The 21,455-nt window shown below is 45.6% G+C and overlaps 1 protein-coding gene across 1 annotated transcript; it reads right to left on the bottom strand.

Annotated features, from left to right (window-relative positions):
• Nucleotides 1-2,824: 2,824 nt before the first annotated feature.
• On the bottom strand, nt 2,825-19,629 carry POLD3 (DNA polymerase delta 3, accessory subunit). The gene is made up of 12 exons (XM_070943037.1): nt 19,497-19,629; nt 17,868-17,923; nt 17,083-17,185; nt 16,172-16,211; nt 15,833-15,965; nt 14,087-14,354; nt 13,481-13,565; nt 11,773-11,932; nt 10,050-10,159; nt 7,821-7,906; nt 6,554-6,632; nt 2,825-4,725 (listed from the first exon to the last, which is right to left on the bottom strand). The coding sequence occupies exons 1-12, from the start codon at nt 19,623-19,625 to the stop codon at nt 4,523-4,525; spliced, it is 1,452 nt and encodes a 483-aa protein (XP_070799138.1). The 5' UTR covers nt 19,626-19,629; the 3' UTR covers nt 2,825-4,522.
• Between the last annotated feature and the right edge of the window lie 1,826 nt (nt 19,630-21,455).

Raw genomic sequence — 21,455 nt, 5'->3', positions numbered from 1 at the left:
CCGCATACACGCATTTATCTATCTACACACACACACACACCTATATATATATATTTATTTTGTTCTTTTTTCATAGATCTATATGTGTATTGTTGTTTTAGCCAGGGTTTTTCCTATGTAAATCACGATGTTTATATAGCCATAGTTCAGTGAAATCCCAATTCACCAATTTTCTAGGCTTTATCAGACATTAACCAGCATTTTGCTGTCTGTTTTAGTCTCCCTTAAGTCTTATAACAGACAGCAAAATGCTGGTTAATGTCTGATAAAGCCTAGAAAATAAGTGAATTGGGATTTCACTGAACTATGGCTATGTAAACATCTTATTTACTTAATTTATTTATTGAATTTATATACCGCCCTTCTCCCTGAAGGGACTCAGGGCGGTGAACAGCCGAAAATTAAAATAACATACAATATAAAAGTTAAGATAACTAAAAATAAATGAAATTAATCGGCCTCCCAATTTAAAACCCCTAGCTATACAATTAAAAAACTAACCCATAAAACCTATTCAGGCCAGGCCGGCTGGCTGAAATAAAAACGTCTTCAGGGCCTTGCGGAAAGTGCGGAGATCCGGGATCTGCTGTATTCCAGGAGGTAGCTCGTTCCAGAGCTAAATCTTGATTTACATTGGAAAAACCCTGGCATACACACACACACACACACACACACATATTTTACGTAAGTTATATATATATATAAATACATATAGAGAGAGACATATATATATATATATATATATATATGTCTCTCTACACACAAACGCACACCAAAGCATCAGAGTGCCAAGAGATCCCATAACAGAGACTTGGTTGATTTCCTGGCTGTGAGAAATGAAATAAAAGTTACATACCTTTTTTATATTTTTATCTGGTATACTTTCACCAAAATGTGATTTGAATGTGCCATAAAATGCACAACTTTTTCTCACAAATACCCCCCCAGACACACACACACACACACACACGACCGGCAGTGCATGCCCGTACAAGATAGCTAGGCCCGAGGTGCGTAGGCCATTCCGTCCAGATGTTTGGCAGTCCAGATGTGGTAGCCCTCCCCACAACCGAGTGGCTGACCTCAGACAGGCTAATAGGTGAAGCTAGGTGCCATCGTGAGATCTTGCTTAATGACCGGTGGTGGATCCCTTAATGACCATTGCAAAGATGGCCGTGCGTTTAGTGTAGTTGTGTGACGTCTCACTTAATGACCCCGTCACTTAAAAAATGAATTTCCTGACCAATTGTGGTCAAAACTGAGGACAACCTGTATATCGATGCGGCCATGCAGCCAATAAGGGTTGAGCTCAAAAGTTCTAGATTGTATCCATGTCAAGATCTGACATTTTTGGATAAGTCCTGAGTAGTAAAGAATTCCAGCTGTTTTTTAAGAGTGCAGAGAAGAGCCACGAAGATGATCAGGGGACTGGAGGCTCAAAACATACGAAGGACGGTTGCAGGAATTGGGTAGTTTTATTAAAAATAAGGAATCGGAGGTGACACCATAGCTGTGTACCAATATCTTGGGCTAGAACAGTGTTTCTCAACCTTGGAAGCTTGAAGATGGGTGGACTTCAACTCCCAGAATCCCCCAGCCAGCAGCGCTGGCTGGGGGATTCTGGGAGTTGAAGTCCACCCATCTTCAAGCTTCCAAGGTTGAGAAACACTGGGATAGAAGATCTCCAGCTATTCTGTTTAAAATAGGATTTTTTTTTAAATGAACACAATGAAGGCGGCTATGGGTGGACTCGCTTTTGAAGAATTCACTTGCGTGGGAAACTTTCAAAGTTTCAGGGAAGGACCTTGACCAAACAGCAGTACAGGCACGAATCTCAAATCAAACAGCCCCGCCCTGCCAAAAACAAATTAAGAAGGGGGAAAAGTAACATACAAGACCATCTCTTTATTCAACTTGGCTTTTCCGGTATAAATTTCTTGGGGGGGGAAAAAAAGTTTTAAGAAAAGACATAAAAAGTGGGGAAACTCGGGGAAGCCCAACTTTTGTTAACCTCAGACAACAGAGGCCTCTTAACTCCTTATCCAACCCATCATTCTCTCCTCAAATAAAGCCAGACTCACTTCCTGCCCTGGGGTTTGACATACAAAACTGGAGTAAACACTACAGACTGGTTTTTTGATAGGAAGTTGACAAACTTTGCTTAATTCGATTTTATTCAGTTTTAAATTTTGTATTTTATGTTTTTTATCCTGTGGCTGTTCACCGCCCTGAGTCCTTCGGGAGTAGGGCGGTATACAAATCAAATAAAACTAAACTAAACTAAACTAAACTAAACTAAACTAAACTAAACTAAACTAAACTAAACTAAACTAAACTAAACTAAACTAAACTAAACTAAACTAAACTAAACGCACATCTCAAAAAAATAGCTGTATTATTAGTGCCCTGGGGCGTTCATTGTAAAATGAGCCACTAAGATTGCAGTGTTTCCCAACCTTCGCAGGTTTTAAAAGAGGGGTGGACTTCAACTCCCAGAATTCCCCAGCCAGCTGTGCTCGAATGGGGGAATTCTGGGAGTTGAAGTCCACCCCTCTTAAAACCTGCCGAGGTTGGGAAACACTGACCCGGGAGCTGATCAAACCAGGGCGAGAGACATTTCCTTGCAATCTGAATACTTTTGGGATCATTTTTGATTTTTTTTCAGCAAGGGATTAAACTTGCTCGTGGGAAGCAAAGCTGGAGTCCAGCTTTTTCAGGCTTAAACCGCTGTGGAAAAATACACTTGAGCTAAAAAAAGGCGAAAAAGCTTTCTCCTTTGGCCTTCTAGCAGTCCAAATAGATAAATTCATTCTAAGAAGCCATCTGGAATTTTAAAAGAAAGTTTATTTGGGGGATCTCTTCCCGGAAAGCATCTTTTGCCGCATGGCCTATAACTCAACTACCATTATTTGGCTGCAAAAAGCCAAATAGCCAGCCACAAGTTGGGAGAGGAGATGCACGGATGTGCCTCATTTATTGAGGGGGTCATGTGCACGTCTGCAGCCCAAACATGAAGCCTTAAAGGCTGCAAAAGTAGCATAAGTACTGCTAGAGTTGAACTGTGTTATAATCTGTGTGTGCGTGTGTCTATACAATACTTGCCTGGTGTGACAACGGACCTCAATTCCAGCTCCTTTTCCTCTCCCCGCTGAGAAAATCCCGTGGAAAACCTGGGAAAATAACACTACCCACTTTATCAGAAAACTCCTGGAGAAGTGGAAACTCGGAGACACACCAGGGAGAGGCAAAAGGATAATCCAAGAGGCAGTTGTGATTTTTGTCACAAATAGTTGACAATGTCCAAATTGTAGGACTGGCTGTACCTAAATCTGAGGCCTCTGTAGATCTTTTAAGTTTAAGTTCTTTGGGAGCTGGGACCAGAAGTGTCTTCCTTCTTGTTCCTTCGATATCAACGGCCAAGTTCTTAAGCAGACCCTGCCCCCAAAATAGCAAAAGATCACCAATTTTTCATCCCAGCTTATGGAGGGGCTGCTATGCATCCCCCCCCCCAGAGGGTCCAACCCAAAGGCACATTCTTTGGAGGTGGGGAAACCAGGGCCACGGGTTCGTGTAACCATGTTGGGAAGGTATTTGTAGTTATTTCAGCCGATGTGTGGAGGACAGAGTAGGATCTTCCACCCTAACGGTGCTCCTAGCCGATCCTGAAGGGATTCTCATTATGGGGAATTCACAACGGCCAATCCGATTAGGGGCTTCAAGAAAGCAGCAAGATTCCCCTGGCCGATTCCCAGGCTGGGGATCTTTCGGAGGCTGGATCAAAGCTTTCCTGGATCCAAAGCTGGTTGCAAGATCTGCGGAATCCGGAGGGTTCGGTTGAAGGAATCGGAAGTCAATAGATGGCCTTCTTAGAAGACCAAAGTGTCCCTCAACGATCTCGACTTGGCAATTGTTCCTGGGGAACAGAGGGGCCTTACGGGGCTAGGAGATCCTTGAAGAGGGCAGGCCAGATGTTTCCAGCTGCAAGTCCTAACGGATCATGAGATCTCGCGGGGGTCTTATTCTTGGAAGCAAGTCCTGTGGGATCATGAAGTCCCACCTAGATCTTCTTGGAGGCATCTCTGCTGGCTTCCTCGGGCTTCCCTCTGGAGACCCCCGTGGACCTCTTGTCAACGAGGAGGCAACTTGTGCCCCCAAAGATAACCCCAAGAGAGACAAGAGCCCCCTTCCCGTTCTCAGGAAGGGACTGCAATCCCGCCATTGAGGAGGAGGGACAGCCGTTCAATTTCTTGAGCATGGATCTGAGCCAAAGATGTGGAGCCACCACACCTGAGGAGGACCTGCCTCAAAAGCTCTGCTTTAAAAAGACCAAGGAAGGTGTACTGTCTTCGATTGAAAACTTCTAAGCGCCTGGCTGCCCCGTGCAAGTCTTCCAGCACCCGGTGTTCATCTAATTTCGGGATCAGAAGCTTCCCAAGTCCCACCGTCTGGATCCCGAGAGTTCACCTACGTAGCAAATCCCGTGCCTCCTAAGGGAAGGGGATTCCTGCAAATCCTCTGGAGCTCATTTCTTCTGGAAGAAGCCCATGATGGAGGCCTGCTTGTTGGCCTTGCCAGGGACCAGTCCTCCTTTCTTGGTGGCTCTCTTCTCCTCTTTGGGGTCTTTTTTTGGGGGGCCAGGAGGGGCCTTGTGAGCTGCGAGGGGTTTGGTGCGGACGTCCTCTTCGCTCTCCGTGCAAGATTCACTCTCGTAGGCTTTTTCCGTCACTGGGAACAAGAGGAGACACAAGTTTACACGGATAAGACCTGGAAGGTTTCCCTTTCTTGCTTGCTCTCGAGAACGTCTGTTTGCAGGAATTGGGTATGTTTCATTTAAGGAAAAGAAAGAGTGGCAAACAATACTATACGGCTAGTCCTCGACTTGCAACCGTTTGCTTAATGACGGTACAAAGTTACAACGGCACCGAAAAAAAAGTGACTTGGAACCATTTTTCAGAGTTACAACTGTGGCTGCATCCCCCTGGTCAATGTGATTTCACATTTGGATGCTTGGCAACAGGCTCGTATTTACGACGGTCACGGCGTCACGTGATTATTCCCCCTTTGCGATCTTCCGACAAGCAAAATTAACGGGGAAAATCCAGATTCACTTCGCGACCGTGTGACTCGTTTAACAACAGCAGTTGATTCACTTAGCAAACATGGCAAGGGAAGTCGTAAAACGTGGCAAAACTCAATGAGTTTCTCACTTAGCAACGTAAATTCTGGCCTCAATTGTGGTTCGTGAGTCAAGGACCGATGTCGAAAGGAATAACCTAAAACCTAAAACCAGGGCTTCAGTTACAGGACAATATTTGTTTGTTTTGTTTGCATCCTGCCTTTTATTATTTTTTGCAAATAACTCAGGGCAACGAACACACCTAATGCTCCTTCCTCCTATTTCCTCCCCAATAACCCTGCGAGGTGGGTTGGGCTGAGAATTGACTGTCCCAAAATCATCCTGCGGGCTTTCATGCCTAAAGCGGGACTGGAACTCAGCATCTCCTGGCGATTGGCCCAAAGTCACCCAGGCAACTTTCATGCTTTAGGGGGACTAGAACTCACCGTCTCCTGGTGTTTAGCCCAAAGTTACCCAGCTGGCTTTCATGCCTAAGGTGGAACTTGAATTCAACACCTCCCGTTTTCTAGCCAGATGCCTTAACTCTAGACCTTAAACACTCAAAAGAGCCACAAGGGCCCTAACCGGAAGCCCCCCGTTCCAATTCTGGAGCCAACCGGAAGTCCGGTTCCCCCCACCAGTGTCTCCTCCTAACGCGGCATCCTTTTTCCTCTACTTTATTCTAACTGAAATAAAGTTTTCCTAACTTTATTCTAACTATCAATTGTGCAGCTGACTGGCGACAGGGAGCCGCAGCAGAGGGATGAAAGAGCCACATGCGGCTCCGGAGCCGCAGGTTGCTGACCCCTGCTCTAGACCAAACAATATGGCGAAGCTAAAGCTTTGTATGCACTTCTTGGCTGTCCCAACACTCGCCAGGTGGGAACACCTGACTTCCACAGGTCCAAAGGGGTGGGTGGGGGTGGGGGGCTGGGCTCCGAAGAGGTTCACCAGAGACAGGTGACATCTAAGGAAGGAGCAGCCAAGGGCACTTTACAGGATGCTCTCTTAAAAGGGCTGAAACTTTTATTTATTTATATAAATATTTTTTTTAATTGAAAAGTTTTACAGAAAAAAAAAAAGATTTCCCCCCCCAATATTCCCCCCACCCTTTCCCTCCCCTCATCCCATCCTCCCCCCCCCCCCGACTTCCCAGAGCAAAATACAAGGTATTTCATTTAACTATCATAAGATAGATTAACCTACTTATCCTCAGACTACTAACTCCCCCCCTGAAACCTTAACTCCACTATAGATAACATAATACTTCTAATACTTAACGTTCATTCATAAGCTATTTGATATTTCCTTGTCTGATACTTATTTATATAAATATTTATAACCTGATGGACCTTCTCAACCAGTTAATGAAAAACCGACCGATCCATTCAGAACCACGGGAGATTTATTGTGCCCGGGGACACCTGGGCTACCTACCGATACAGCCTTCGTCATCCACAAAAGTTCTGGATTTCAAGACACGTTTCCGCTTGCGTTTCTTCACTCCCACCGAAGCCTGAAAGAGGGCAGAGGAAAAGGAAGACGGTGAGGAGTCCCTGCCCTATTCGGACATATTCAACAAGCACAACTGTCGGTCACTGTGGGAGAATGTTTTATTGTGGGTGAATAAAAGCCAGGGGAATAGTGCCTCGGGGAATAGTCTTCTTGCAAGGGCACACCTGTTTGTGTGGCACCTGGGAGAAACAGATCCGGGGGGATTTAGAGAGCCCTCGGCTGGATCCAGCAGGAGTCGGCTCAAGCTGTTAACGTCAGCTGTATGGAATCCTTTTCTACCTATAGAGGTAGTCCTCGACTTACGACCACAATGGAGCAACCAATATTTGTGTTCCTAAGCGAGGCATTTTTTTAAAAAGTCAGTTTTGCTCCGTTTTACGGCCTCTCTTGCCACAGTTGTTAAGTGAACCGCTGCAGTGGTTAAGTTAGAACCAGGGTTGTGAAGTGAATCTGGCTTCCCCGATTGATCTCGCTGGTCAGGTCACCAAAGGGGATCATGTGACACCCCACCTCCAAGGATGCTGCAACCGTCATAAGTACATGCCAGTTGCCAAGCGTCCAGATTTTGATCATGTGTGAAAAACGGTTGCGAGTCACCTTTTTCAGTGTCATCGTAACTTCAAACAGTCACCCAATGAATGGTTGTAAGTTGAGGACTTCCTGTTATTATGAGACTGGATTCAGGAATTTTCACTCCAAATTTGGAATAGATACAGACACACGTCCAATGTTCCTTCCCTCCCTTCTTCTTCCTTCCTTCTTTTCCTTTCTTCTTTCTCTTTTCCTTCCTTCCTTCCCTTTTCTTTTTCTCCTTCTCTTTCTCATCTTTCTTGTTTCTTTCATCCTTCTCTCACACCGCTTCCTTGTTTCTGTCCTTTCTTTCCTTTCTTTGTTTCACACATTTTTTTCTTTCTCCTCTCTTGCCTTCCTTCCTCCTTCCCCTTCTCCTCTCCTTCCCCTTCTCTTTTCCTTCCTTTTCCTTCCTTCCTCTTTCTCTTTTCCTTCCTTCCTCTTTCTCTCCTTTCTTGTTTCTTTCTCATCCTTCTCTCTCATCTTTCATCCCTTCCTTTTGTTTCTCTCCTCTCTCTCCTTTCTGTCTCACACATTTTTATTTCTTTCTCCTCTTTCTCTTTCCTTCCTTCCTTCTCTCCTCTCTCACACCCACATCCCTGTGCTTAGGCATATTTACCTCCACGGGCGCAGGGGCTGGCTGTGGCTGAGGCTTCTGAGCTGGCGCAGGAGGATTGTCTTCAGAGGTTGCCAGTGAGGAAGAGTCTGCAAGAAGGAATAACACTGTAAATCTGACTTGCTGTTGCCTGCGTGACTTCAGCCGTATCCTTTCCTTCTGCATGTAAACAAATGACTCCATGAGCATCCAAGGCTGAGGGAGGAACAGAATAGGCTTTCCTCTAGTGGTACCTTCCCTGCTCCACCACACTGACCGATCTCCTTAATGTATGCCAAAGAAACATTGGGCTAAAGACTGTCCAGTCTCCCTTTATGTCCACTTTTATTGGGCAATCCTGTTTTGGTCATGAAATAGCCACAAAGTATGTTCTGGATCTGAAACTAGTTCATTGCATTAAGTCAGCAACGTCCAGGATGAAGCTGAGTGGCATTCAGCACAGCACAGAATAAAAAAGTTGGACGGGACCTTGGAGGTCTTCTAGTCCAGCCTCTTGCTCAAGCAGGAAACCCCATAGCATTTCAGCTGTCCAGTTTATTTATTTATTTTATTTTTATTTTATTAGATTTATATACCGCCCTACTCCCGAAGGACTCAGGGCGGTGAACAGCCAAAGAGATAAAACATACAGATGACAAAATTTAAAAGACAATATAAAACCCGATTAAATAGTTTGGCTCGGAACACATTAAAACACCCCTAAAGTCCTGCAACCATTCATCGTAGGTGTCAGGTTTCGATGTCATCTCAAATAAAATAAATCGCATTTCCAAACGAATAGTCTTCGGTAAAATCTTTCATTTTATTAAGCATGACAATCTGTCCCCGATCGTGGCGTAGCCAACTCTGACTTCCTGACCCCAAACCTTCCCTTTCCGTTCCCCAATTCTCTGCGCTTCATTGGCCTTCTTCCAAATCACTCTCCCCATATCTATTACTTCAGCTCCCAGGAATGTCCCCCCTCCCATCTCATCTCCTAGGGGATATTAACTTCAAGGAAAATAAGTAGGTGAGAAGTCAAGCGTCCTCTTGCCAGCTGCCCCCCTCTTCTCCTTCTTATGTCAGCACTAGAGGAAATGCAGGTTGAAGTGCTGACATCAGGTTTTATCCTGCAGTCCCCTAATCATCTTGGTTGCTCTTCTCTGCACTCTTTCCAGAATTTCAACATCTTTTTTTACATCGTGGCAACCAGTCATATTTTGCACTACTTTGAAAATAAGCCTAATTACTACTACTAATTGCTGCTAGTAATACTTTTAATAAGAGCTTACTTGCACGAGTTTTGCTAGTAACTGGTACTTGATAGACCATCTGCCTGTGATACCAAAGGCTGACATGATCCCTTAAGAAACCACTGACCATGGATGGATCCTCCATCTAAATTATCCACCTCTATACCTGATGGTAAAAGGGACATGGTGGCTCAGTGGCTAAGACACTGAGCTTGTCGATCGAAAGATTGGCAGTTCAGCAGTTCGAATCCCGAGTGCCGCGTAACGGGGTGAACTCCCGTTACTTGTCCCAGCTTCTGCCAACCTAGCAGTTCGAAAGCGTGTAAAAAATGCAACTAGAAAAATAGGGACCACCTTTGGTGGGAAGGGAACAGCGTTCCGTGGGCCTCTGATGTTGAGTCATGCCGGCCACATGACCACGGAGACGTCTTCGGATAGCGCTGGCTCTTCGGCTTTGAAACGGAGATGAGCACCGCCCCCGAGTCAGGAACGACTAGCACATATGTGCGAGGGGAACCTTTACCTTTACCTTATACCTGATGGCAGAACATTTCTGGGAAATTGTGTACAAATTACTTCCTGTTATTTGGTTCTGAATCTCCCACCATGACCTTTGATGGATGAATGCCTGATGTTCTACCATAGCAAGAAGAGAAAAATAATTTGTCCGTTTTCTGTATCGTTTTTATGGCTCGGCTGCATACGTAGCCTTTTGTTCTTCGTTTTCAAAGGCTCCAGATGGACAGGAAGGCTCGGTGGCCTCTACATTTTTGCAGGTTGGGAAGCCCAGCCAAAGATTTATGAGGGTTCGAATTGGCTTCGAGGGTTGATTTAAATCAGGGGTCTCCAACCTTGGCAACTTTAAGACTTGTGGACTTCAACTCCCAGAGCTCCTCAGCAGCTGGCTGAGGAGCTCTGGGAGTTGAAGTCCACAAGTCTTAAAGTTGCCAAGGTTGGAGACCCCTGATTTAAAGTGTCGGTGAGTCCCACCTCTACTCACCTTCCTCATCACCGCTGCTGTCTGACTGAGGCTGTTTGATTCGACGCCTTTTCTTCTTCAGCCGGGCCGTTCCTTTCTCCTCCTCATCAGACAGGTCTGTCCTCTTTGCTCTGGGAGAAAAAGAGAGCTTGGCTTAGGTAAAAAAAAAAAAAAAGAAGGAAAATGAAAGCTTTGCCAAAGCAGGTATTCCTCAACTTACAACCATTCGGTCAGTCATCGTCCAAAGTTACAACGGCACTGAAAAAAGGGACTTATGACCGTGTGTTTCACACATACGACCGTTGCAGCATCCCTATGGTCACGTGATTTACATTCAGATGCTTGGCAATCGACTCATATTTGTCCCGGGGTCATTTTGATCCCCTTTTTGCAACCTTCTGACAGGCAAAGTCAACGGATTCACTTAATGTTGGACCTAGGCTTACTGAGTAATTACAATACCCAATTAGTCCCAAACCTATTTTATTGTAATAGTTGTGAATTACGTTATTCACAGCTGAGTCCCAATTAGTTGCAAAACAAGTCCTTCGGAAGAAGTCTTTTGGGATAATCACCAACCTTTATCTTTTTTGACACCCTGCCAAATGCCTTACTTGGCAAAGCCCCACGAAGTTCAGAAACAAACAAGAGATGCCGACTGGAAACAGAGTTAGCAACGTTGCTTTCCTGCAAAAGGCCCAAGTGCCTTTGTTTCTCTTTTAAGCCTTCTGGGAGGGGCCAATCATCTCCTGGCCTTACTCCCGAGTCGTCCCTTTTGCTTTAGCTGCTCTTGCCTTCTGGTAGCTTTTGCGCATGCGTGCACTAGGAACAGGCTCCTCCTGTTCCTCTGCCTCTCTGCTGTCCGACTCTGGAGGCTCCGGAGTCCACGCATCACTCCCAGATGGCCCTGGCCCCATCTCTGCCTCTGATGCAGAGCCCTCGTCCGGGCCTTCCCCAGACTCCAGGACTGCCCCATGGTCCTCCCCAGTCTCCACACTGTCCGACTCCGCTGCCAGCTCCGCAGGCTGCTGGTGGACCACAACACTTAATAAAGCTGTTACTAACTTAACAGCTGTAGTGATTCACTTAACAACTATGGCAGGAAAAGTCATAAAATGGGTCAAAACTCACTTAACAGCCCCCTCTGACTTAAACTAGAAGACAATCTCTTATTGAGCTTTTAAAATAAAATAAACAGCTCAGTGGAGAGTCCCCTAAAGAATCTTCCCAAACTAAATACTCTTTCTAGGCACAGAAGTTAGGTTTTCCTTATAAATTTTACAACTTTCAGCCAGGATTATTCTGCCACCATTAAAAATTGGAGCCAGGCACATCTTAAACTGAATTGCTTGTTTGCTTATTTGTGTATTTATTTGTTTGTTTGTTTGTTTATGGCACATTATTCTTCTAATTATTTTTTCCCCCTGCATATTCTCACATGCTGGCGGGGGAATTCTGGCAGTTGAAATCCACACATGCTGTCTGGGGGATTCTGGGAATTCAAAAATCAAAGCTTTGATTATGGCCTTTTAGGCCACAGAAATTTCGGGAGCTGAAGTCCACACATGGTGGCTGGGGAATTCTGGGAGCTGGAGTTCACGAATGATGGCTGGGAATTCTGGGAGGCAAAGTCCACACTTCTTAAAGTTGTCAAGGTTGTACGTGGTGCAATGAATCACACAAACAACGGAAACAGCCCAACACTTTGCAGCCTGGATCACCAAGGAGAACAGAAATCCACTACCTTTTCTTATCCCTCTGCTGCCCTCTGGCTGGCTCGGCCTCCTTGCTGGCCTTCTCATGACCAGGAGGATTAAGAGGAGATTTTGGGTCCGTGGAAGAAACCGGGGACTTGGCCGCTGATCGCTCTTCCTTCTGCTGCTCGGGTTCAGCACTGGCTTTGTCTGCACAGAAGCGAGGAAAATAGGAAAGTTAACATGTGATGATCAAGATGGGATAAGTACCTTCAGAGGGATGAATCCCTCTGAGGTCATCCTCTAAGCCCCCAGTGGCAGCAAGATGCCTCCAATCAGAACCAATGTTCAATCTTTTTTTCGTACAGGTAGTCCTTGACTTACAATCATTCATTTAGTGACTGTGCGAAGTCATACTGGCCCTAAAAACAGTTTATGAAAGTTTTTCACTTAGGACTTTTGAAGCATTCCTGTGTAGTCACGTGGTCAAAAGACCAGCTGCCTGCAATTACTGCAGGTTCGAATCTCGCCAAGGCTCAAGGTTGACTCAGCCTTCCATCCTTTCTGAGGTAGGTTAAATGAGGACCCAGTTTGTGGGGGCAATAAGCTGACTTTGTATAAAATATACAAAAGGATGAAGGCTATTGCTTAACGCATTGTAAGCCGCCCTGAGTCTCTGGAGAAGGGCGGCATATAAATCAAATTTAAAAAAAAAAAAAAAATTGGACACTTGGCAACTGGCTCATACCTGGCTTGACTTACAACAGTTCATTTAGTGACCAATTCGAAATTACAACAGCATCCAAGTGACTTATGACTGTTTTTCCACACTTATGACCGTTGCGGCTCCCCCGTGGTCACACACGGTTCACCTTCGGATGCTTGACAACTGTCTCACATTTGTGACGGTTGCAGTGCAGGGTCACGTGATCTCCTTTTGCGACCTTCTGACAAGCAAAGTCAGAAGGGAAAGCCAGATTCACTAAACAACCGTCTTGCTATTTTAACAAGTGCAGCGATTCACTTGATGTGTGGCGGGAAAGGTTATAAAATCGGGTAAAACTCACTCAGCAACTCAGTCCTGCTTAGAAATAAGAGCATTTAAGCTCAATGGTGATCGTCATAAGTCGAGGACTACCTGTACAGAGGACCTATTGTGGCCCATCAGAGGCCTGTGCAGCTACTAGCTGATTCTGACAGCGAGGAGGCTAGTGTGGTGCTATGCCAGCAGCCTGTGCAGCTGGCACTCGAGTCGGACAATGAGGAGGCTGGAGAAGATGTGGTGCCAGAGGCAGGGATTCAGCCAGGGCCTTCAGAACCTCCAGAAGCTCCCATAAGTGAAAAGGAGGAAGAGGAGGAGCCTCTTCTCGAGTCACGGGCGCGCAGAGCTGCCAAAAGGCAGGAGTGGCTCCTCAGGAGGAGGTCTCCTCAAGAGTAAGGCTTGGGGCTAATTGGCCACTCCCCTAGCCTATTTAAGGAGGAACGCCAACTGAAGCAATTTGCAGGGAACAACTTCATTCACATACCTTCCTGTCTTGTCTTGCTTATCTTATCAGCTTCCTGCAAATTGCTTCTGGGCATTCTGCCAACCACAGTAAGCTTTCAGTTAATCTTCTTTGAATTCTTGGCGGCTGTTAACGCAGTTAATTAATAGCCGTTGTTGTAAAAGACTGGTTTATTTAGTAAACTAAGGCTTGAACGGACTTTGTGTGTGCTGCATTCTTTGGGGTCCGTAGCTGGGGCAGAACAGGACCTCACCCTCTTTGCTGACAGCTGCCTTGCCAAAGAAGTTGTTCAGCATATTTCCTTTCGCTGGGGCTTTTCTGCTGTTGGTCACCGAAACCTAGAAGTCATTAAAGGAAACAGTTAGCAAAGAAGATATCCCGGAAACACAAGAAAAATCAATAAAAACCACTTCAGAGAAGACCAAGCAGTCCTCGACTTAGGTCCATAACTCAGCCCAAAATTCCTATTCAGTGAGACACTTGTTAAGTGAGCTTTGTCCCATTTTACGCCTTTTTCCCCCCTCCGTTGTTAAGTGAACGACTGCAGTTGTTAACTTAATCACATGGTTGTAAAGCGAACCCGGCTTCCCCCCCGTTGACTTTGCTCGTCAGAAGGTCGCAAAAGGAGATCACGTGAACCCCGGGACGCTGCAACCGTCATAAATGTGAGTCAGCACTTTTTTTAGTGCTGTTCTAATTTTGGTCACTAAATGAACTCTTGTAAGTCGAGGACTACCTGGATTTTCTCTAGATCAGTGTTTTTCAACCTTGGAAGCTTGAAGATGGGTGGACTTCAACTCCCAGAATTCCCCAGCCAGCCCTGGTTCTTCCTCTAAGTATTTTAAGCATGGAAACTTACACTGGGTGTCTCTTTGGTCTCCGGTTTAGCTTCCTTGCTGGTGTTCTTGGTTTTGGAGGTTGCTTTGGCCGCAAACATTCCCATAATGCCTTTCATCGGCTGGGCGGGCTGCTTGGAAGACGTGCCTGGAGCATTGCCATTGAGCGCGGGAGCGAGGTGCACAGTTGTGGCGGGCGGAGGCTGGGGGGGCAGCTGGGTAGGGGTCTCAGCCTGGGAGCCTTCAGGGACAGGCCTGATGACGGCGGCAGGACAGCAAATGGCACTGAATCTAGGAACGGAACAAACACATTCAGTTAGCAACGGAACTAAATACAGGCAGTCCTCCACCTACGACCGCAATTGAGCCCAAAATGTATGTTGTTGAGTGAGAAAATCGTTAAGTAAAATTGTGGAAACAATTTCAGCATTCAGCAAAGTCCCTCTTGGCTCGCTCAAATCCGTTTGTCGACTGTCCCAACTTGGTCAACATTAGGAAAGAAAGACAGACTCCTGGCCCATGATTAGCCTAAAGTACACAGGTGGTCCTCAACTTATAACAGTTCATTTAGTGACCGTTACAAGTTACAACAGCACTGGAAAAAAATGACTTGACTTTTTCTTCAACTTATAAACTCCTGCAGCATCCCCATGATCATGTGATCAAAATTTCAGACGCTTGGCAACAGACTCATTTTTATGACGGTCGCAATGTCCTGGGGGGGGGGGGGGTGACGCAATTCCCTTTAGCAACCTTCTGACAAGCAAAATCAACGGGAGAAGCCACGTTCACTTAACAACCCTGTGACTAACTTAACAATTGCAGTGATCCGCTTAACAACCGTGGCAGGAAAGGTCGTAACACGGGGCAAAATTCACTTAACGCACGTTTCACTTAGCAATGGAAATTTTGGGCTCAATTGTGGTCGTCAGTCAAGGACTACCTAGACTTTACTAAAGCCAAAGTTGTTACAGAAGAGGCAAAGCCTTGGTAGTACAGTGGTCTAAAGCACCCTGTTATTAAGACCAGCTGCCTGCAATTACTGCTGGTTCAAATCTCACCAGGCTCAAGGTTGGCTCAGCCTTCCATCCTTTCTAAGGTAGGTAAATTGAGGACCCAGTTTGTGGGGGCAATAAGCTGACTTTGTATAAATATACAAAAGAATGAAGGCTATTGCTTAACACCTTGTAAGCCGCCCTGAGTCTCCGGAGAAAGGCAGCATATAAATCTAATTAAAAAAAGAAAGAAAGCTGGATCTGAGATTTCTGCAAAAGATACCATTAACTTTCCCTTGGTCCCGGACAGTCCCCCCTGACTTACAAGTCAAGGTCCAATCAGGTGTTAACAAATGGTTTAAACCAGTGGTGAAATCCAAATTTTTTACCTACCGGTTCTGTAGGCATGGCTTGGTGGATGTGGTGTGGCTTGGTGGGCGTGGCAGGGGAAATATACTGCAAAATCCCCATTCCTACCCCACTTCTGGGGCCAGCCAGAGGTGGTATTTGCCGGTCCTCCAAACTACTGAAAATTTCTGCTACCGGTTCTCTAGAACCTGTCAGAACCTGCTGGTTTAAGCCCTCTCTTCGTGCTGGCAGTTGGTGCTTCTTGGGTTTGCTTCCTGTAAGTTCCCTCCCTGTGTCCCCCAGCCCCACTGCTCCCTCCCCTCCCCTCTGCCACTGTTACTGATGTCAGGCTGTCAGCTTGCAATGCGTAGCTCAGCCGAACGGCTGCCATGATGCCAACGGTCGCCTTGCCACGATCCCACTCACTTGCTGCAGTTCTCGAGATTCGCCTTGAGGATGTCGTAGTCGGTGTTGAAGAGGGGGCTGCTGTCCCTGAGCTGGGCTTTCTGGATGCTGTAGACGTGCACGCTGGCCAGGGTGGAGAACTTGGATTTCATGGCTGGAAAGGAGGCAGAAGCCGTTTGAAGAAGGGAGGGAGGGAGGGAGGTTTTCTAAAAACAAGTGGGGTAAACTGGGTGCCTTTGGCCCAGTCTCTCCCTCTCAGCTCAGCCCACCTCACAGGGTTGTTGTTATGGGGAAGAATATACATACAAAAAAATTTGTCGTATTTTTCAGAGGCGATTTTGAAGTTGTGTATAAACTTACCTTCTAATTTACCTTCTCTCACTACTGCAACCTTATGGTACTAAAAAGAAAAGGCAGCTTATTAGTTCAGCAAAAATAGAATAGAATAGAATAGAATAGAATAGAATAGAATAGAATAGAATAGAATAGAATAGAATAGAATAGAATAGAATAGAATAGAATAGAATAGAATAGAATAGAATAGAATAGAATAGAATAGAATAGAACAGAATAGAACAGAACATGAAATAAGAAGAGAAGAGAAGAATATGAAATAAGAAGAGAAGAGAATAGGAATAGGAATAGGAATAGGACAGAACAACAGAGTTGGAAGAAACCTTAGAGGTCTTCTAATCCAATCCCCTACACCACTTCAGACAAATGGTTATCCAATCTCTTCTTTAAAACTTCCAGTGTTGGAGCATTTACAACCTGTTGGAGGCAGGTTGTCCCACTGATTAATTGTTCTTACTATCAATAAATTTCTTCTTGCTTCTCTCCTTGATTAGTTTCCACCCATCGCTTCTTGTCCTACCCTAAAGTGCTTTGGAGAATAGTTTGACTCCCTCTTCTTTGTGGCAGCCCCTCAGATATTGGAACACTGCTATCATGTCTCCTCTAGTCCTTCTCTTCATTAAACTAGACATACCCAGTTCCCACAACCGTTCTTCATATGTTTTAGCCTCCAGTCCCCTAATCCTCTTCGTTGCTCTTCTCTGCACTCTTTCCAGAGACTCAAAATTCTTTACCTCCCAATATGTCAAGACTGATTACTAACATATATAATCTGCATTCATGTTTTCTGGGCATCGGTAGAACTCATTTTGAGGGAAGCGATTTGAGCCTGCAATGCCAGGTTTCAGCTTCCACTCCGGCTACCAAATTTAAATTCAAATGTCCAATGCAAGAGAAACAACCCCTTTCTGACTTACGGTGTGCCCGTTCTGAACAAGGTTCCCTGCCAGTAAATAGGTGACATGCAACTGGGCTCCCACGTTCTCCTTCCGTTTCCTTTCTACGTAGTCATATAACATTCTGTAAAAAAAGAGGGCAAAGACCGAGATTAAAACAGACAATTTTTTGAAATTTTCAATAACTGTCCACTGAAAAACTAAACAAGAGCATATGTCATCCAAAGTAAGCTTTGCAGCTCAAGATTAAACAGCTAAAATTAAAAGCGATTTGGTCCAGTCGCTAAGGCACAAAACTAGAAAGCAGGAGATGGTGAGTTCTAGTCCTGCCTTAGGCATGAAAGCCAGCTGGGTGACTTTGGGCCAGTCCCTCTCTTTGAGGGTAAGACCCCTGCCCTTAAGGGTAAAATGTTCCGAAGATGTTCCCAAATTAGGATGGACATGTAATGAAGCCTGTTATATGTAATCCTGGAATTTCCATCGCTAAATGAAGCGGTCTTTAAGTCAAACATGGCAGTGCTGCTCAGTGATGGCCATCTAGATTGTGGTTGTTACAAGCAAAGTCAACGGGGAAGCCAGATTCACTTCACAACTGTGTGACTAACTTAACAACTGCAGTGATTCATTTAAAAAGTGTAGCAAGAAAGTTCGTACAAGGGGGCAAACTCACAACAACAGTCTCAATAGCAGCAACAGAAATGTTGGGCTCAATTGTGGTCACGAGGACTACATGAGGATTAGAGATGATGTGCTTCTGTTTTTCAGTCTGGACTACTAAGCACAGGCAAGAGAGATCAATAACTTACTGCTTTGCTTGATTGACATGAACTCCCAAGGTAAAGCTCAGCCATTTATATGTTACCTGTAAAGGAATGCATGTCATTATTTAAACAAAAATGCAACCACATGTTGAATCTCCACTACTACAATCCACTACTACTACAATGACCCTGCAGTTGGGAGCAGTTTATACACTGCTCAAACAACTAAAGGGAACACAAAACTACTGTATGTAACGAACAAAGTATTTAATAAGGCTATTTCATTCCTTTAGATCTCGGATGTCTTCTGCTTGTCTTCCCTTTATTTTTTTGAGCAGTGTATATATATATATATATATATATATTGTTCTGGAGAGATCATCATATTTTTTTTAATTTACAGTCTCTCCCTCTCTTCCCCCCCCTATATATATCATGTTTCCCCGAAAATAAGATCCTGTCTTATTTTTTTTTGAACCCCGAAAAAAGCACTTGGCCTTATTTTCAGGGAGGTCTTATTATTTTGGGGTGCGTGGAGCAAGATGGGGCTCCTCTTGCCATCTTACCTGATTTCCAGTTCTGTGTTTAAATATTTTCGGGGAGGCCTTATTTTCGGGAAGAGGGCTTATTTAGACATGTGCTCAAAAGCCCGATTGGACTTATTATCAGGGGAGGTCTTATTTTAGGGGAAACAGGGTATATACACACACACCCATATACACGTGTATATACAGACACATATACATACATATAAATGTATATGTTTATACACACACACGTACTGTTTTATATTTTTTATATTTATTTTCTGGAGAAGTCATCACATTTTTTTTGTCATTTAACCTTTAACCTTAAACTGTCTACTGTGGACTTCGCCCCATTCCTAAGAGGTCTGTAAGGGGCATAAGTGCACCAGCGTGTCTTCCGTCCCGGTCCTAATATTCCTTTTTACTCTTATTCTTTTCATGTTTATACTTTCACCTGTTTTCTTATATATCCTTGACAAAATAAAGTTATTATGATTAGGATTTACTACACACGACAGACACAGAGAGAGAAACACATTTATTATCACTTATCCTTATTTTCCTTAATGCCAAGAGGGGAATGCAGAGTTCAGGGCTGCTCTGGATTTTGGGGGGGGGTTGTGTCACATAAGCCCCCTCCCCAAATGAAGAGAGAGGGGCATAACCAGACCTGCCATTTGAAATCTCAGGGTCCCCCCACCCCCCAAAAAAAGGAAAAAAAGGGGGTCTCTCTTTTGACCCTTGGAGGGTCAAGGGTCAAAAGGCCAAAAAAGACTATTATGGGATGCTTTGTAGCCCCTTGCAGAGCCAGCAGCCATAAAGGCTCCACCACTGGGGTCCTCAAAAGAGTCGCCCCTCTTCAAATCCCTCTTGCTTTGTCCCCCCCACTCAAGAGACCCTCGGCCTACCACCCTCCCTATCGGCCGCTGCGGATGATGGGAGTTGGAGTAGAGCCGTTTGGGGAAGGATGCTGGATTCGAGCCGGCTCTAAAAGGGCCTGAGGGAAGCAACTAAACTTATTTCCATCATTAAATTTTATTTATTTATTTTTATTTATTTGTAATAATAATAAGAGTTTTTACTGACCGAGGGACCCTTCCCACAGATTTCCCCCCCCCCACCCCCCACTCCCGGCATCCGCACTCACGACTCGGTTCTGGTCCGTGACGAACTCGTCGATGTTCTCCAGGTAAAGCTCGTCCTCCATGGCGGGGCGACCCGGTCCCCGAGATCCCCACAACGGCCCTTCCCCTCCGCGGCCTTCCACCGCCGCCATGGCAACGCCAAGGCCTCAAGCCCTGCTTTTCGCGCGCGCCCGCTACGGCGGCCGAGCGGAGACACTTCCGGCGAAGCTGACGGCGGCCGCGCGGGGACAATCTACCGCAGTAACCGCCGCTGTTAAGGCGCATGCGCTCTGGCCCCGAGCCGCCGTTCTTTCCCCCCCCCCTTCCCGCCCCGCCTCTAGATCTCGGGGTTGGTGGGCGGGGAAAAGGTGCTTGAGCTCTAGCATCGTCAACCCGGCGCAGAGGATGATGGGATTTGGAGGCGTTGGAAAGGCAGCGACAAGTAATCCTCCACTTACGACCCCAATGGAGCCCAAAATTTCTGTTGATGAGCGGAGACCCTTTGTTTTGGGCTCTACTGGGGTCGTAAGTCGAGGATTACGTGCAGGCGCCAGATAGATGACCTCCAGGGTCCCTCTATATAATTTTTTTTAATTATATTTAGATATAACAGTAACAGAGTTGGAAGGTACCTTGGAGGTCATCTAGTCCAGCCCCCTGCTCACGCAGGAGACCTGTACTAGGGATTCGAACCGCCGAACGGCCGACCTTTCTAATCGACAAGCTTTGTTTTTGCAAAAATTGCAATTTTTTTTTTAAATTGACTTCTCCCTTCCATCTCTAGCCTATCCTCCATCCTTCCCCCCTTTCTTATTTCCCTGCATTCCAAATGGCTTTACACGCACACAACACGTCGCAAACACAACAGCAATGCAAAAATCCAGGAAAGCTGAACCTTTCTCCCTTTTCCCCTTCCTTCTCTGCAGCCCCCGTGCATCTTTTTGGGTTTCCTCCGGATGTTTCCTGTTTTTGCAAATTTTGGGGCCAATTTCCTGCCCGTTTTACGTCTGCCTCTTTGGGCCCTGCGTGCGGTTGTGGCTGTGACTGTTGTGTTATTTTTCTGCTGGCACAGCTGGAAGATGCCACCTGGGGGACGGGGGAGTTTCCTTCCATCCTGGAAGACTATTTTGAGAGATGCGTTTATATTCCTCTCCTGGGGAAGGCCAACTCCCGCCAGACAAATTATGACAGGCAGTCCTCGACTTAACAAGAGTTCATTTAATGACTGTTCAAAATCTACAACTGGACTGATTTTTTCGGACTTGTTTTTCTGTTTTACATAGTTCTTTCACAGTTACCACCTTTGCAGCCTCCCTAATGGTCGTTTGATTGTAATTCAGACGCTTGGCAACTGACTCATATTTATGACAGTTGCAGTGCCGCGGGATGATCATGTGATCCCCTTTTGCGACCTTCTGACAGCCAAAGGGGGAAGCCGGATTCACTTAACAACCGTGTTACTAAACAACTCACATAACAACAGCGGCAAGGAAGGTCGAAAAAAACAGGGCAAAACTCACTGAACAAATATCTCGCTTACCAACCAAAATGTTGGGCTCACTTGTGGTCGTAAGTCAAGGACTACTTGTATAGGGTCTCCTGCTTGAGCAGGGGGTTGGACTAGAAGACCTCCAAGGTCCCCTCCAACTCTGTTATCCTGTTACATACAGCTCGAAGAATGTCCTTATTTCCAAAACCGGTTCGGATGGACTTTGCTTGCTTCCTTCTGACCCCAAATTATTATTAGCTGGAGAGAGATTAAAAGAGAAAAAGCAGGAAGGGTTGATTTGCGTCAGAATTCGCCCCCTTGTGAACCAGGATGCAAAAAAACCTCTGGAATTCCCCCCCCCCCCCGCCTAGCAGCTGGAGGAAAGTGATGCAACCTGGAACTCAAACACTTCCGGTGTTTTTCCTCGATTCTCTGCCCTCGTTTGGACTTAGAATAACTTTATGGTCACTTGGAATGTACACCAATCGGCATC

The sequence above is a fragment of the Pituophis catenifer genome, unplaced genomic scaffold (assembly GCF_029215685.1).
Source record: "Pituophis catenifer annectens isolate HBS135680 unplaced genomic scaffold, rPitCat1.0.hap2 SCAF_4, whole genome shotgun sequence".
Taxonomy (NCBI): Eukaryota; Metazoa; Chordata; class Lepidosauria; order Squamata; family Colubridae; genus Pituophis; species Pituophis catenifer.
The sequence above is the reverse complement of the archived record's forward strand: the minus strand, read 5'-3'. Positions and strand labels throughout refer to the sequence as shown.